Consider the following 18,328-nt stretch of genomic DNA (forward strand, 5'->3'; position numbering starts at 1 on the left):
TGGAATTAGTAGAGGGTATGGATATTTAAATACAGAGTAGTCTTGTCTCCTGGACTGGACTCAACAGTTGAAGGAATGATGCTCTAATGGCAGAATTCTAGACATTGACCGCCAGGAGGTGAAGGAGGATTTTCTCCTTTGGGAAGGGAGAGTGCTTCCCCTTTTTCCCACTTTCACAGCAAACCAGCCTCTACCTTCCAGACGTTGTATCTCCAGGGTGACTCTGCAGTACTTGGAAGGAAGGGTTTTGTGTGACCAGTACCAACTTCCCCTTTCAGGGTTTAAGTAACCACTGGAAGTAAACACTCATACCGGTCCATACTGAAAACCTCTTAACTCAGCATGACCATGACTCTGAACAACATTCTCTTAGACCTGCAGTTTCCTCCCTGTGAAACATGGAGGCTGGATTAGATGACTTCTAAGGCCCCTTCCACCTTAACACTGTTGTGTTCATCCTTTAACTCAAAGACAGATTCAGCATCGGAGTGACATCTACTATAGGATTAGAGCAATAAAAGGAGCAGGGCAGGTAACAGGCAGGAGGGCATGTGGTCTGCTCTCTCCCGGTCCCCATCTCCCCTGTTCCAAATGAGAGACTGGGAAGTGTCCCTCTTACAAACAGGGGACATAGAACTTTTGTTTTTACATCTTGTTATAGTGAGGCAGTTAAAAACCTTCTCCCAAGGTTTGTGTTTACTGAAACAAAGCTGTCATAACTTTGAACATGACTCAGCAGTAGAACAATAAACTTCCCTTGGAAGTTTCCCACTGATCAATGAGGCAACTAATAACAGGCAGAGGCATTTAAATAATGATGCTACTGACCTTTAAAAGCTGAGTACAGAAACATCAGAGTAAGGAAATGTACCCAGGAAGTAGCACCCGGGGCCTGGCTCTAAGTAATGGGGATAGGGAATTTTGTTTTTTATCTAACCAGACCGGAGCCTGCACATGCTCGTGTCTGACTTCAACACAGTCACCCAGAGAGAATACCAGCTCAAGACATTTTAGGAATGCTTTTAGTGGAATCGTCTTCAGAGGCAGAGAACACAATCTTTGATATCCAGTTCAACCTTAAACCTTTGAGGATGGGCTTGATTTGTGAAACCAATCACACAGTAAACCAGAGCCTTGCATATGGAATAAGGAAGGTAATCAAGAGAAATAATACCCCTCTGGACTTCATCTGGAGATGGTGGTGTAGAACCCTATCGCCTACCTTTTTGCTGATAGATTGGGATGTTTTTGTGATCTGTTGGTATCAGTCATGCTCTAAGGCCAAAGGGGCCTAAGAAAAAGGATTTAGGAGGTCGTTTTAACAGCAGTGGTGTCGGTGGGACTGAGGAAGCAGCTGATCAGGAGGACTCTGGATCTGGAGGGGTCCGTGGAGGACAACGCCCATATACTGTTGTGAGCATTTTTCCTCTCTATTCCAAAGCACCAGGGAGCAATTTTCTGCTCCACAGTAGAGTAAAAATGTCTATTTGTGGATCTCTTTTCCACCCAGATGTTTGTTCCTTAGTCTCTGTGTCCTACATTATATCAAGTTAATGTCTAAAAATGAATCAAATGGGCTTTGGCATAAATGGTGGTTGGACAAATAGAAAGTCACTTGGAAACCTCACATTGAAATAAACTCCTAACAGATCAGAGATCCAAATGTAAAACATGAAACCAAATAATTATGCATGGGTACTACGCCAAAGTTGTGGGTTCGATCCCTGGTCAGGCCATATACAAGAATCAATCAGTGAATGCATAAATAAATGGAACAGCAAATCTCTCTCTCTCTCTCTCTCTCTCTCTCTCTCTCTCTCTCTCTCTCTCTCTCTCAAATTCAGTAAATAAAAAAATAAAATAAATATGTCTTTCCTAGATCTGTCCACTGAAAGAACCTAGAATCAATGCTATTCTAGTGGGAGTAAGCACTCTTTGCCCCCAGATCTTGGTTTCTAAATATCATTTCTCACCAATAAAGAGAACATCCTTATTCTTAGGAGATGGGTATTGAAATATTTAGGGATGAAATGGTGTGAGTCTACCATTTATTTTCAAATGCTTCAGCTGTGTACATGTGGGTGGATGGGTGGATGGGTGGATGAGTGATAAGGATCTAACTATTGCACCAGGTAATCCTCTTTCCTGCACCTGACATAACCTCCGAAGAATTAGCTCCACCTGCCCACACTTTCTTGAGCACATGGCCTCCATTCTGAAGATGAACCAAAGCCTGGAGGAACACTCATAAAAAGATCAAAATTACTAAATTGCATGTCCCCGATGCTTAGAGATCCTAAAAATAGACAATGCCACATGTGCTCTAATTTTCTGCTTAAAGCTCCTTAAATTCTTTCAATTCAGATATTTAAAATAGAACACCTGGGACTTCAGTCTTAATGCATTTATTGAAATACCACTTCCCCAGTGCTTTTGTTTGTGTGATTATTTGGCTGTGACAGGTGAGAGCTTTCATTAGAAGTTACTGGCTTTGACGCAGCTTGGAATTGGGAAATATGGATTCTCACTGAGGCTCTGTAACCAACTTGGAATGTAGCTTTGGACATATCACATCCCCTTTAGGGATCTTAAGTTTTCAACTGCCAAATACAGGGATTGGACATGATTATTTTACATTGTAAGTTTCTGTGATTTTGAGTTTTCTCCAAATAGGGCTTTGCATCTAAGAATAACAGGAGTGAAGAGAGAGAGAGAGAGAGAGAGAGAGAGAGAGAGAGAGAGAGGTGAGGCTTTATTGGGATATGAAGTGACACCTGGAGTAGGATAATTTTTTTCCAGATAATTTTTTGACATCAATCTTGTGTCACATTCTTTAAGCATGTTAGAATGGATAAGGGTGACAAATGGTTCTTCAAGTATAAGAACAATATTTTGGTATATGATTTTATTTTTAATTATCCTGAATTCCAACAATTATTTTCTTTTCAATCTAGAAGAAAAAGGATGGGTTCTGAGTCATTCTGTGGCAGGCAGTTAGACCGACATGAGCAGAGCAAGAACATGGGACAGGTACAGAGAAGGTCACCAGGGCAGAAAGCCACAGGTGTCTAGCAACGGGCAAAACTGGGAAAACAAGGATCTTCCCCTACCCCCCACCCCGGGTAAACTTTTCCTCCCCTAGCATATTGCTGGTCATGTAGTTTAGACCCCCTGACCTTTCATATTGCTGGTCATGTGGTTCAGATCCTCTCCTGACCTTTCCCCTAGTATGCTGCTAGTCATGTGGGTTAGACACCCTTAGAAGAGAAAGAACAAGGGGGCCAGAAAATAGCCCTTAAGTTTCATACGGCCCCAGAAATACCAGAAAAGATATTATCAGACAGTCTAAGGGAGAGGGCTGTTTCCTTCTCAATTCTTGTCATGCTCGTGGGAAAGAATTCAAACAAGTGACAGACAGGAGCATTGTAGTTAATTTATGAAGGAAGCAAAGCAACGCACTTATTAAAGAAGTAAATCAGGCAAATCTATCAAAATACACCTGGCATAAAGCACAGGTGGGCACTCCCCGTGGCTGCAACTCATGTGTTAGCCTGTACAGCTATGCCGGAGTTGGCCGAGGATTTGTAACACACCTCAGATGTTGGTTTAATATGCTCCCATGCATATTAAATAACCTACCAGGACAGGACAATTGAAAAAGAGTAAATCTTCTGTTTACTCGCATGACTGGGGATAGACAATGAACCGTGACCATCTATCTAAAAGTGTTAGAATACAAATGCACCAAGCATGAAATCCTATTGAAAGCCACTTCATTCTCTTGATTATTCATTAGGGTTAATCAGAGTCCGACAGACCTTCAAGGTCATTACTGTGAACATTACTTATCATTGTAATGTGGCAATGGAAAGTGTATTCTAAAAGAGTCCCGTTTAGTAGAAGTCTGCACGTACAAGAAGCCACCATTTTATTTGGGTGTGTGTGAATCCACCCTTTTGCTATGTGGTGTCAAAATAGGGATGTTGGAAGCAAACCTTCCAGAGTCTTTTTTTGGTGCCTGGGTTGTGGGTACCTGCTCTCCATAAACTCCTGTGCAAAGAGGCCTGGAAGGAGAGGGCCGTGCTGATTGGGGTGGTGGGCAGGGAGAAGCGTTGTGCTTGTTTGGAATTGGTTGAGTGGAGCAATTTCAAGTAAACTCTTTTCATAGTATAAGTGCACACTTTTCAACCATTTCTTCCCTACCCCCTCAAAACATACAACCAGGAGTGAGAGGTACTATGAAATATAAACCCACTGAATATAAGTGTGTCTAATGAGCGTTATGTTTAAATATCAGTTCTTCAAACAAAGTGTAAAGTGGTTCATTTTGAAGTGACTGTCCAGAAACACTGTTTTCGGTACCCCCACCCTGGCTACCTCAACATACATGTCTATAGCCCCAACTCTCAGGACTCGAGTTGCTCAGGCTAGGGACACTCCTATGGGTTTAACTCAGTGGTCGGCAAACCGCAGCTCGTGAGCCACATGCGGCTCTTTGGCCCCTTGAGTGTGGCTCTTCCACAAAATACCACGGCCTGGGCGAGTCTATTTTGAAGAAGTGGCGTTAGAAGAAGTTTAAGTTTTAAAAATTTGGCTCTCAAAAGAAATTTCAATCGTTGTACTGTTGATATTTGGCCCTGTTGACTAATGAGTTTGCCGACCACTGGTTTAACTGATTGTGTTGAGTAAATACTGCTGGAGAAGTTCTCTGTCATCCAAACAAGCTCACTGTACTAACATGTTAGAATCTAGTTTCTGGAAAAGCAGAATTGTCTGTATTCCCATCACAAACGGACTCCTTACTTTATTCTAGATGTGTGGCATTAGGGTCCATGTCTGAAGCATTAGTTCTAGGAATGCAGTATAAATCCCCAGGAAGATGTGGATGGGAGTGTGTGGTATATGTGGGGAAGCTGGCTGAGTCGTCTGATCCCTGAGCTTGTTGTACTGAGGTGACTTAAAATGTTAGGTTCTTTGACCTTCTCTTCAAAAGATGGAGCCGAATTCCCCTCTCCTTGATTGGCAGCTTAGTGATTTGCTTCTAACAAGTAAAACAGCAGAAATGATGGTATGTGACTTTAGGGATTAGGCCGTCAGAAGGTATTACAGCTTCCTGCCTGCTCTCTTTCCTGTCCTTCCCTCTGCTGGACGCCGGCTGCCATGTCAGGAGGACATGTAAGCAGTCCTATGAAGAGGTCTGCGTGTAAGGAACTGAGGCTTCCTGCCAACAGCCAGGTGAGCGAGCCGCCTTGGATGAGGGGGCACAGCCCTGCTGACATCTTGACAGCAATCTCGGGAAAGATCCTGAATCAGAACCACCCAGCTAAGCCACTTCTGCATTCCTGACTCTTACAAACTGGGTGAGATAATAAATCTTTGTTGTTTTAAGTTGCTGTATTGGGGGTAATTTTTTAAATAGCACCTACTGGATGGTACTGTTGCTCAGCCACATACGCCTTGAAGAGAATTGTCTCAGCTGCAGAGGCCAGAGGCCATACAGCTCTGCCCCAGTGCACTCTGGGAATTGGGCCCTTGACCATGGTTTCACACTGAGTGCCAGCAGCTGCTCTCTGGATACTTGTGAGTTAAGTATTTTTACCCTTTAAAGTCACACTTCAATTTGAATAGATGTTTATTTTTCAGAAATACTAAGGTCGGAAAAAAAGATCTGTCCCATCCATATCCCATTGAACTGACTGAGTAGCCAATATTATGTGCATTTATTGCTTTGATTTTGAGAGTTTAAAATCCCATTAAGGTCACAAATGCTTTAGTAGGAAATTCAAATTTTCAGGGCCTTCCAAGGTTCAGAGCACTAACATTTGACATGAATGGTAGACACCAGGGCTCAGGGGCTCAAGTTAGAGTCAGAATGTTTTGCTTGCTGTGAAGGAAGGAAGTAGATGCCAGCAATAAAGTGTCCTAAATGATGCATGAGTTGTCACATGGCAGTTCAGTACCCTTGTCTCGAGGTGGGACCGAAGAAGATCCCCAGGAAAACCATTATTGGCAGCAGCACCACATTCGAAGCCCTGGCCATGAATGCTTCCTCCTTCTCTCCCTTCCTCATGACCTTCTGCTCCTTGTTTCTCCAGTACATGCTTTGTCTTTCTGCCTTTGTACATTTGCGCATGTCTTTCTTCTTTCTGAATGCCTGTCTACTCCACCCTCTAGCCCCCACTCATCTCACACATGTCCACAGGACCACATCCTCTCCTTTCCTCAAGGGCAGCACTTGGATGTCACATCTGCCATCAAACCCCCAGCAGTCCCTCTAGCTCCAAGTAATTTATCCCTCCTCTAGTCTCCTGTAGTACATTGTTTTGTTTCCTGCTCTAATTATCTACACTAATAAAAGAGAAAGATGCAAATTGACCGTATCTCCGTGATGCCCACCAGCCAATCAGGAGTGAGTATGCAAATTAACCCAACAAAGATGGCGGGTTAATTTGCATACACAGGCGCGGAGTGAAGACTGAAGGCTCCGGCCCAAGCAAAGACTGAAGACTGAAGAGGCTAGGCTTCTCCGCTCTGGCTGCAGTGAGGCTTGGCTTCTCCACTCCAGCCACAGAGGAGAAGCCAAGCCTCGAGGCCACAGCGGAGAAGCCAAGCCTCTTCAGTCTTCTCCTCTGCGGCCGGAGTGGAGAAGCCAACCCTAACTGCGGCCAGAGTGGAGAAGCCTAGCCTTAAGGCTTGGCTTCTCCGCTGTGGCCGGAGCGAAGGCCTGGGTCCTGGGTGCCAGAGGAAAACTGGTGCCAGCAACCAGGGGAAGGAAGGCCTATTGCATGAATCTTCGTGCAACGGGCCTCTAGTTTATGTTATAATTGTGTGTGTAGATGCCTTGCTCTCCTAGACATGTGTGAGCTCAGTGAGTGGTCACCAGTGAGTTGGTCCTTTATTCCAGCAAATAAAATAATGCAGGAATTTTGAAAGTCACTGGATGAAACAAACGTGGTTTTGGTTTTAGATTTTTCATCTGTCTTCATTTCGACTGTTTCTACTGATTGAGGATGTGTAGAGTAGACAAGAATTTCAGATCAAGGAAAGATGAGTATATACATCCCCCCCAACCTGTTCTTGTGTGTGTGTGTGTGTGTGTGTGTGTGTGTGTGTGTGTGTGTGTGTGTAGATAGATGATAGATAGATAGATAGATAGATAGATAGATAGATAGATAGATATAAAATCTCCAGGAAATTCAAAATAAGCTGGTTTCCTTTGGGGAGAAAAACTGAGTGGTTTGGGGGTAGGAAGAGAGACCTATTCTCTTACAGCTTTTAAGTGGCTGTGTTATCTATTTAACTTTTTTAAAAATTAGAAGACATGTGACAAGGAAATCTAGTTATCATCTGTCCTCTTACAAAGTCTGTGTAACTCTGAAGGTCTGCTACCTGTGTGGGCTGTAGAATATGCTTCTGTTGGGAAGGCTCAGTTGTACTGATAGCAAGGCTACTCCTAATGGTTGGGAGATATTCTACGTGGGCCTTTTGAGTGTAAGCACATCTACTGAGTAAAGGCACTGACATCATTGTTCTAAACCAGTGGTCGGCAAACTGCGGCTTGCAAACCACATGTGGCTCTTTGGCCCCTTGAGTGTGGCTCTTCCACAAAATACCACGGCCTGGGCAAGTCTATTTTGAAGAAGTGGCGTTAGAAGAAGTTTAAGTTTAAAAAATTTGGTTCTCAAAAGAAATTTCAATCGTTGTACTGTTGATATTTGGCTCAGTTGACTAATGAGTTTGCCGGCCACTGTTCTAAACTATCTATTGAAGGATACTTGCATAGCGAATATCCTTGATGATAGAGCTAGTTTCTCCCTATGGAGCAGAGGGCAGATTTGTTTCCTATGTAGGGTGATGTCTCCCTCAAAGGTAAGGTTGAGCAGGCTTTTGCTAGCAGCTCCTTTAAGAGACCAGGGTTACCTAAACTCAGAGATTCTTAGCTACGATGCAAACCCAGTGAGTATGCAGAATCCACCTGGCTGCTCCACGTTACCCCCTTGGAACTTGGGGGCAAGGGGAGCTGAGGCAACATGGAACTCATACCAACTGCTATGCAGTGAGTAATAAAGTCTTCTGTCTCTGACCCAGGAGTTTCTTGTCTTCATTCGGCATCCATGAAATTGTGAGATTAATTTATTAGCTCACAAATATGGTAAAATGTTATACCCTCTGTATTTCTTGACACTAATGATATAGATTTTGATAGTTGAAGATACCCATCTTAATCAAAATCTAATATTTAGGATGAGCAGTTCTCCTCAGGTGAGCAGTTTCATAGAGAAATTCTATTATTTCAATGGCTTTATTCCAGGAATGTATTAGATACACAGAAGACACAGGAAAGACCCATTAGCCATTTAGCCTGTTCCCTGCTAAGACAAGAAATTGAAATAACACTGGGAGCTAAATTGTGCCCTTGCTTGCTTGGCAGATGTCAAATGGGTCATTGCACTAGGTTACAGGTTTCCAGTAAAACACAGCAGAAATAAAATAACACTTTCCCCAGAATATTCAAAATACTTATAGGACATATCGGCTACTCTAGCAAATAGTGTTTGTAGTCAACACGGGGAGGATGGAAACAATTTACATATTTCTTTCTAGAAGGATGAGATAGGTCTTTTTTTATATGAAAGACACAGGAATGCAGTTAAGGTAGATAGCAGGGTGGGGAGGAGAGCAGGTATTAAATAGGATGGTCAGAAAGGACCTCAATGAGAAGGTGGGAGTCGATTTCTTTGAGGAAAGGGAGGAAGAAAAACCATCTCCATAATTAACAAAGAGCTTTTTAGGCCAAGGGTCTAGCCAGGGCAAAGACCCCGAGGTGGCAAGGTGGGAGGGTGTCAAGTGAGTTCTAGGAAGAGCAGGGAGACCAAAGTGACCGGGACAGAGAAAAAGAGCGTGTAAATAGGTTTTCTGAGACATAAAGGATGATGATGGGGCTGGGAGACCCTATAGACCACTGTAAGGAATTTGGCTTTATTGGATGTGAGGTTTAATAATATGAATTTGGGGTTTCACCACCTGAAAATGAGTTACAACTAACATGATACTTGAAAGTGACAAGAAAACTGGATTCTGGACCTTAAGAGATGGAAAAAGGAAAATGTGAAGTACTACCTGCTCTAGGTACTGTACCCAGCGAGGCTTCGCCCCTCCCCTTGTGGCCCCGACTCCTCGGAGTGACAGGCCTCGCCTCCCTCATGTGGTCCCGCCCCCTCAGAGTGACAGCTCAGCGAGGCCTCGCCTGTCCTACCGTAGTCCCGCCTCCACGCAGAGCAACAGCCCAGAAGACACGCCTCTCCCCTTCCCGGCTCCGCTACCACTCCACAAGACAGGCAAGGTAGGCCAACCCGGTCCTCTTCTGGAGCGACACGCACTAGGCCCCGCCTCTGCCGCCATGGTCCCGCCCCCGCCGGCGCGCAATCGCGACTAGGCCCCGCCCCTCCCTGCAGGCCCCGCCCTGCCTCCGGGTCTCCCGGCACTCGGCCCGCCCCCAAAGACGTGGAGCGCCGCTGCGGCTGGTGAGTGGGGGAGGGGACCTCGGACCCCCTCGCTCTCCGCGGGCCAGCGCCCCAATCCAAGCCCGGGACGCCTCCTGGGACTCCTCCCGACCGCCGCCCTTCCTCCCAGGACCTCCCCGAGCTGGCGATCCCGGGAATGGGGAAGTGGGTTGGGGGGTGTTCAGGTGGGGAGAGGGAGGAGTGAAGGTATTGAGAGGGAGTGGCTGTCGCAGATAGGGGGGTGGGGACAGCCCGGGTGTGGGGAGGGGATGTGAGTCTGGGCGCGGAGGGTTGAGTAATGGAATAGAAGAAAGGTGGTGAGGCCGAAATCTGGGGTGGCGAGCTGAGGATGGGGCGTTTCTCGGGGAGGGAGGTTCAGAACGTTGTGGAAGGTGGTCGAGAATGGGGTGGAGGAGTCAGCGAAGCATAGTAAAGGGCGTGTTTTGGAAGGACCAGCTCACGGAGGCCCATGATTTACGTTTCCCCTGACAATCTGGGGTGCAGGGAATCTCAGAAAGGGTGTGGCGGGAGCGGGCTTGCGGGGTGATTGGGTTTCCAGGCTGTGCAAGTGAGGGGCAGTGCCTGGGACACAGGAGAAATGTGGGCGGAATGGGGTCCTCCTCCTACAGGCTGCTCTAATTTTCCTGGTGCCTTCACAGAGCCAGCAATGGTGTGCGCTGTCTTCTGTAAAACCCTATTTGAGCAGCTGAGACAATAGATGGAGATCTGGGATTTTAAAAGTATAGTTGAGGTTTATTCAGTCTCATAAACAGTTTTATCACATTGGCTTAAGTCCTGCGGAGTTGTAATTCTAAAAAATCTAATCCTACCGCTGAAAGAATCTTAGAATTGCGATGAAGAATGACATTTAAAAGATTGAATATAAAGTAAAGTTATAGAAAAGGCCTGGTAAATTGGAGAGTGTGTGCACTTAAAAAAAACAGTGAAATTTTTTTTTCGTTGTAAAAAACTTGGAAGAGAGAAGTATAAGGATGAAAATGAAAATCCCCATTAAAATCTTGATGCAATTCTTCTTTTGTATTTCTTGTGTATTTGAATGTACGTATTACTTAATTGGGATCATATTATCTGTTACTTTATAATTATTTTGCTTTTTCCTCACCATTTTCCCGGATCATTAAAAATTCTTACGAATTTTTTAAATTGTTGTATAATACTTAGTTCTCGTATGGATTCATTCTTTTATCACATACCAGAGCCACCTCATGTGCTTGGAGGTGAGATTCAGGGTTGCTCCAGATTTTCAGACATCATTCAGCTAAAATGACCAAAATCTTGGTAGTATCTGGGGTAATGACAGTAGACAGAAAGTGTGAGTGAGAGGAGATAGTCTTGTCTCACCTCACTGGTCACTCCCCACAAGACTCAGTTGGGTGACTGTGCCTTCTGACTGTGCAGCGTGCAGTCCCGCCTGGGCCGCTGTGGCCAGGCTGTCTTCAGTGTGCCCTGTCTCATCTCCTCCAGCTTCCTGTTGAGTCCTGAGGTCACGAGGTTCCCACATACATTCCTCAGGGAATGGGCCTCACCAGCCTCCCTACACTGTCGGTGTCACTGAGAAACTCCAGTGAGGGTGGGTGGGTGTGTGCAGTACTGATTGTTCACTCCCCTATCTGCCCATCTCCTACATAACTGAGAGGCGGCTGCCCTACATCCCAAGGAGGGAGTGTCCCACAATTGCTCTCAAACTTAACTGCCTATGGGAGGTTTTAGAGGATGCCGCTGGGTTGTCTCTGGGGGAGTCCTGTCCCACTTCTAGCCCTGGCCATTAGGATGACAGCTTTCCTCCCAGGAAGCCCTCTCGTCTTCCAGCTCCATCAGTGTGGCCCTTCATTTTTCTCTCACGGATGTGTTCCATTCTGCTTTATGACTGAGTGGTTTTGTAATTTTTAAAAATATATATTTTATTGATTTTTTACAGAGAGGAAGGAAGAGGAATAGAGAGCTAGAAACATTGATGAGAGAGAAACATCGATCAGCTGCCTCCTGCACACCCCCCACTGGGGATGTGCCCGCAACCAAGGTACATGCCCTTGACCGGAATCGAACCTGGGACCCTTGAGTCTGCAGGCCGACGCTCTATCCACTGAGCCAAACTGGTCAGGGCTGGTTTCGTAATTTTATTTCACGCTTCTCCTTGGGTCTGAAGCAAGTTGATTCCTAAAGACAGCCTTGTACATTTTCTTACTGGCCTTTGAATTGATAATAATTCCACTTATTTTTTTCCCCTTTACCCAGACTCAGGAAGAGAGTAAAGGGCCCACTGTTATTTTTCGTTCATTGACAAAATATGCATATACGCCTCCCCCCTCCCCCCACATACACACACATGGTTGAACTCACAGTGGGTTTCTTTTCAATCCCCTGGTCAGGATTCACCGCTTACCGTAGTAGTCAAGTGATTCTAGGAGCTGATGTAAAAGACACATAAATCAGTAATCCAGTTCCTTTGTAGAGCTCTCCTAGGCCCTGTGTGCAGTTGTACACGTGATAAAGAACAGAATTTGGGGTGGCTATCTGCTGAGTCTGTGCCCCAAGGCCTGTGTGGAACCTGTCGCTCCATGCTATAGTCATTCCTGGCTGACAGTCTGGATAAAAGGGGGACATTGGCTATGGTAGTGGAAAGCATTCTCCCTCCAGTGCCCAAGAAGTCTGTATACGTTGAATGTACTTGTTTAGATCTGCCCCAACTGAAACCATGAGGCCTTTTTCTGCACCCACACTTAAAGCCCTAATGTGCCCCCATCTGGTATTTTGGTCCCATGTACTCATCTGGTATGCATAATGCTGGTGAGCAAGCTCCCATTAAGACCCTCTGGTAAAAGTAGATTGTAGAACTCAGCTTAGACCAGTGCTGCCATGAGGCTTCTTATTTCCAACATTTAACACTTGATATTCACATCACTGGGAGAAGTGGGATTCGAGCAGGCCTGGATGCCACTGGCCAGCGAACTGCAGAGTACAAGTCTGCCTTGCCTGCATCCTGTGCATGCCCAACACAGAGAGGGGCAGAGATCTTCCAAGGAGAGGGCATCCCCAGAGGTGTTACTGTACAGTGACAGCTTTCCTGAGTAGAAGGCACAGGAAGTAGTGCTCAGGGTTGCAGGGACAGAAAAAAGAGAACACAGGTGGTGTAAGAGGATTCCTGCCTCTTAGGTAACCCAGACTGTCAGTACACTGTGGCCCAATGAATGGCACATATTATCTCTGTCATCAATGTGTGAAAAGGCCTGATTTTTTGCAACTGGGTTCTCTTTATCTTTAAACCTTTGCAAATCTGAGAAGGGAAAAGTATCTTGTTGTTACTTTTGCATTTCTTTTATTAGTAAATTTGAACATCCTTTTAAATTTGTGTTGTCCACTTGTATGTCTTCTTTTGTGACGTGATTTCAGTGTTTTTGAATTTTTTTGTTGAATTTGTAAGAACTCTCTGTAAATCACGTACTGTGACACTTTTGTCTGTAGTGTACTGAAAATCTTGCTAAGGTTGTGCCTCTGCAATAAACATAGGTATGCATATAGTCTTTCAAATTATATTATTTCGAATTAGTACATTGAGGATATGTTGTTTTTATATTATGTACTAGAGGCCCGGTGCATGAATTTGTGCACGGGTGGGGTCAGGCTGGCCTGCCCCAATTGGGGTGTGGGGAGGCCAATTGGGGGCGGGGCTTGCTGAGGGAAGGGGCTGTGGGCGGTTGGCTGGCCCCGCCCCCTGATCGAACTCCTGGTCAAGGGGACAATTTTCACATTAGTCTTTTATTATATAGGATATGTATATGTATATACACATTGTAGGAGAAAAAACTATGTAATGCCTAACTTCTCAAGTTATTAGCCAAATGTTGAATTTCCAATTTAATATATATCCTCATAAGTATATCTAGCATTTATGGATCATCTCTCTCTCTCTCTCTCTCTCTCTCTCTCTCTCTCTCTTTCTCTCTTCTTCTGGTCTGGAGTTTGAACAATAGACACAATTAAAATGCTCTAATGGAAAAAGAGTGTGCCTTGAGGAATAAAAGGGGGATTATATCTCAAATGAGAATAAATCAATGAGCAAATATTTACTATGAGTTTGTAAATAGTACTCATATATATATTTAAAACTGAAACCTGCTTTTCATGTCTCAGAAAGATTGTTTTATGACCCGGCAATTATGAGGTAGGCCTTTTATTACATGCCAGTGCATACTTGGTAGAAAACTTTGACCTTTAATGCCATCTACATATGCCCTGCTGAACAATTTCTTGTTCCCTTCACCTAACCAGTCTTTTCATCGTTGCTCTTTGTTCATGCACAGTTATTCTTTCCATGTCTCCGGTTAGGAACCCTGGAGCCATCCATTTATCTTTCCAAGTTGTAGGTTGTCTAGTTCTCTTCCTTCCTTCCCAGAAAGTTTGTTCCCCTCCTCAGGAGGCCCCTCCACCCCGGGTTATTGCTGAGGTACTTAGCCCAGGTGTCAGAATGATTTGATGCACACATGCTTCTGCTATTAGACTGGGAGCTCCTCAAAAGTAAGATGGAGCCATGACTGGTTTGGCTCAGTGGATAGAGCGTCGGCCTGTGGACTGGGGGGTCCCAGGTTCGATTCCAGTCAAGGGCATGTACCTTGGTTGCGGGCACATCCCCAGTGGGGGGTGTGCAGGAGGCAGCTGATCGATGTTTCTCTCTCATCGATGTTTCTAGCTCTCTATCCCTCTACCTTCCTCTCTGTAAAAAATCAATAAAATACATTTTTTAAAAAAAGTAGGATGGAGACCTTATTTATTTTGTACTTGCCAGAGTATCACAGCTTGGTTCACAGTAAGCACATGATTCATGGTGGTTGTGTTTGATATTTTCATTTAAAAGATGATGATGCTTATCTCATAGTCTACTGGTAGAGTAACATTTTCCTCCAACATTTTTTTAAATGAAAGATTCCAGAAGTTCAGGGGAGTTGAAAGAATACCAGGAAGATCACCCATATTCTTGTTCCCTAGATTTACCTATTGAGAATCATATCACTCTGACACCTAGCTAGTCCTCTGCTCAGAAACCGACAGTGACTCCTACTGGCCATTGGGTCAGGTGTAAATGACAGCATTAAGTATTCTTAAATGGTTTCGGTCTTCTTGTTCTACACTGTCCTGATTCTCACTTAATTGATTTATACATGTTATTCCCCTGTGTAGCACAGCTTCTCCCTTTGCTTGATCCAAAACTTTTACACATTAAGTGTTCTGAGTTCCATAGCTCCAACTGCCATCTGTATAAATCCTGACTATATCATTACCTGTTTGGAGGTGAGTACTAGGTCCTATTTTGATCTGGTTTCCTTTATAGAGCCTCGTGTGCTGACTTTAGATTTGGTTGGTATCTTTAATAGTATTCCTGATATATTTGTAGTATAATTTGAAAATAACATTGATTTATAATACCCGTGTTGCCCCAAACAAAACTTATGCTCTGTTAGAGAAAAAACAAAGCTTATAAGTCCAAGCTAGACAACGTGGATCTCTTTGATCAGCTTGCTGCAAGATTTCCCCCAAAGAAAGGAAAGGCGTTCTATGGTGCCGGTCACTCCTTTTGTGATAGAAAACTGATTTTTACTTGTCCTTTGGAGTCATTAAAACTTACACCAAGTTCAAAGTTAGAATAAGTAAGTCTCAGGTCTGAAGATCACCCCCTGAGAATCGCTGGGTCAGAGAGATTCATATGAGATATATTTTACGGAGAGGCCAATAGGCCTTAGTGAATGGTAGCATTTGTGGCTCTCCAGTTGACTCTTGTTTTTCAAGCTGGGTACCAGAGATAAAGGTAACAGAGAAAGCTGATGCTGGGAGATCAACTGTATACCGAAACATGAGATTGGACAGTGTCAGTTCCCTTCTCATAACAAATGAGTGACTCCCAGCATGTATTGGACAAGGCCCAGTTCCTCTGTAATCATGGGCCCTTGTTAGTTACCAGCTCATTCCCATCCTCCCTCCACCCTTCACACAGATAATGCACCTTTTCTGAGTCTGTTGGCTAGTTTTCATTATTTTATTTTTTAAAAAATATTGAATGAATGAACTTTAAAATATTATTTGTTTTGATTTTTTTTTAGAAAGGAAGGGAGAGGGATAGAGAGAAACATCGATCAGCTGCCTCTTGTAGCACCCAGCCCACAACCCGGGCATGTGTCCTGACTGGGAATTGAACTGGTGATGGTTCATAGGTTAGTGCTCAACCAGTGAGCCACACTGGTGGACTATTTTTCATTATTATTTTGTAGGGTAATACAGCTTTCTCTATTTAGAATGCCTTCCATTGTCTGTGTGGCAAACTCCTATTCATTCTTCTAAATCTGTTCTGCTGTCATGTCCTTTGTAAATAGTTTCTAACGCCTCTTGTGCAAGAGCACATTTTATGCTGTTACTTTTCTGTTACCTGAATGTCTTCCCTATTGTATTCTGAGCTGCTTATGGAAGTGGATGGTATTCCCTCATCTTTGTAGAGGGCCCGGCTCACACATGTGCTTGAACCATTGGTTAAGCCGGTCATATAACCCATCTGGATCATGAGAAATTTTGCTTTATCTTGGAAGTCAGAATTAGGTGTAACTAAGAGAAAATGCAAATACAATTTATATGTTTCTCTTTCCGATTATATCCCATGTGTGCCTTTTATTTTTTTTTTAATTTTCAGCAAGTTTGTCAAAGATGAAAGTGACCTTATCAGCTCTGGATACTTTCCAGAGTTCCTTCACGCCTCTGGTAGTCATAGAACTTGCTCAGGATGTCAAAGATGAAACCAAGGAATGGCTGAAAAACAGAATTACCATGAAAAAGAAAGATGGAGGTGAGTAAAAGAAATATTACTCAGACTTACTCATGCTCAGTGACTAAACATTTTTTTCAAGTGTGTTTTACAGTTTTTTATAGATATACTAGAGGCCCAGTGCACAAATTTGTGCATAGGTGGGGTCTGGCCAGTGGGGAGCGGGGGCAGGGAGAAAGGTACATGGGAGATTGGCCGGCCAGCCCCACCCCTGATTGGGGTGGGGGTGGGGGGCCAATCAGGGGTGGGGCCGGCTGGGTGGAGGGGTCACGGGCAGTTGGCCGGCCGTCCCTGCTCCTGGCCAACCCTGCCCCTATTGGGGGTCGGGGGCGGCTAGGGGGAGGGGCCACGGGTGGTTGGCTGGCTGGCCCTGCCCCCTGGTCGAACTCCTGGTTGAGGGTACAATTTGCATATTAGCCTTTTATTATATAGGATTTCTAAAATTGTTGTTTCTTTGGTCTTTATTATTTCAGAGAGGAAGGGAGAGGGAGAGAGAGATAGAAACTCAATGATGAGAGAGAATCATTGATCAGCTGCCTCCTGCACGCCCCACACTGGGGATCGAGCCCGCAACCCGGGCATGTGACCTGACCAGGAATCGAACTGTGACCTCCTGGTTAATAGGTCGATGCTCAACCATTGAGCCATGTTGACTGGGCTTAACATCTACTCTTAACATTTGGAAACCTACTGAAGAAAACTATCATTAAACTTAATCAAATGTAACATTTATGGGAAAATCATTGAAAATTATTTAATATTTAATGTTCACACAATCTGTTATAGTTCAATGTAATTGTGTAACATTTGAGGATATTTTATTTCAAATTTTTCTTAAATTTTGACCTGTAATTTTTTTATATTAGAAAATGTATCCTTATCCTTTATAGTTAGTGTAAATTTATACATAGAACTAATAAATATTGAATTCTTGTCTCATATTTATTTCTAGTTTGAGTAACTGGCAAGCCACTTATTATTGCATTTTCCAGCTTTGACTTTTATTTCAAAGAGCCATAAAGAACCTGCCATCTCCAACTTACTTATATCTCCTATTTATTTCGAAGATGGATTTAAATTGTTAATACAATTTATTTTCTTTCTACCAAACTAGAGACATAATATTTATTTAGAAAGTTTTTGTTTTTAAAACTTTTATGTTTGTCTCTTTCTAAGATTGTGCCTACCTTTTTAAGAATCATATTTGTTTTCAAAGGTGCCCAGCTGTTGTTTAGACCATTGTTAAATAAATATGAGAAAGAAACAGTGGAAAACCAGAACTTATATCTTGTTGGTGCCTCCAATATTAGATTGTTACTGGGGGCAGAAGCAGTGGGATTGGTAAAGGAGTGTAACGATAACACCATGAGAGCCTTCACCTATGGAACCCGACACAACTTCAAAGGATTTGATGGTGAGTCCCGGGAGGGTTGCTATCAGAATTACTTTATCAAAGAGAATTTTTTGATGAATAGATCAGGGGTCAGCAAACTTTTTTAGCAAAGGGTATATAGAAATATTTGAGGCTGTGCGGATCATACAAATCACAATTATTCAACACTGCCATTGTAAAGCAAAAGCAATATAAGAAGCTTTATATTTTGTTAAATTTACCACTTTTCTATTTTACTTACTCCTTATGTTATTTATTGTTTATACCATTATTTCCACAACCCCAGGTTATTTGAATATTATTAACTTTATTTTGGCTATTACTGAGAAAATAACTGGAGATTTTTGTTTTATTTTAGATAACAATGATGATTTTCTCACAATGGCAGAACGCCAATTCATTATCAAACATGAACTTGAAAATCTTAGAGCCAGAGATGAAAAAATGATCCCTGGTTACCCCCAGGCAAAGTTGTATCCAGGAAAATCTTTATGTAAGTGATTATCTCAACCAGCTTCATGAATACATGTTGTAATGCAATTACTTTTCTTCATAGACATAAATAACACATTACAGGGGCTTTATTTATTACTGAGAAACTTACAC

General features: G+C 43.5%; 1 protein-coding gene across 4 annotated transcripts in view; it reads left to right on the forward strand.

The window, feature by feature from the left end:
* The window catches only part of ANO10 (anoctamin 10), a 123,147-nt gene that overhangs the window by 16,170 nt on the left and 88,649 nt on the right, over positions 1 to 18,328 (forward strand). For 2 of the 4 annotated variants that reach the window (XM_080675231.1, XM_080675233.1), the window contains 3 exons: positions 16,198 to 16,350; positions 17,546 to 17,743; positions 18,081 to 18,215. In XM_080675231.1, coding sequence (XP_080531357.1) covers positions 16,198 to 16,350; positions 17,546 to 17,743; positions 18,081 to 18,215 — 486 coding nt within the window. Of the gene's footprint in view, positions 1 to 5,249; positions 5,361 to 9,408; positions 9,525 to 16,197; positions 16,351 to 17,545; positions 17,744 to 18,080; positions 18,216 to 18,328 lie in introns of those variants that run through there. The other 2 variants (XM_080675234.1, XM_080675232.1) reach the window with 2 other exon arrangements.

The sequence above is a fragment of the Plecotus auritus genome, assembly GCF_963455305.1.
Source record: "Plecotus auritus genome assembly, chromosome: 6".
NCBI classification, from domain to species: domain Eukaryota; kingdom Metazoa; phylum Chordata; class Mammalia; order Chiroptera; family Vespertilionidae; genus Plecotus; species Plecotus auritus.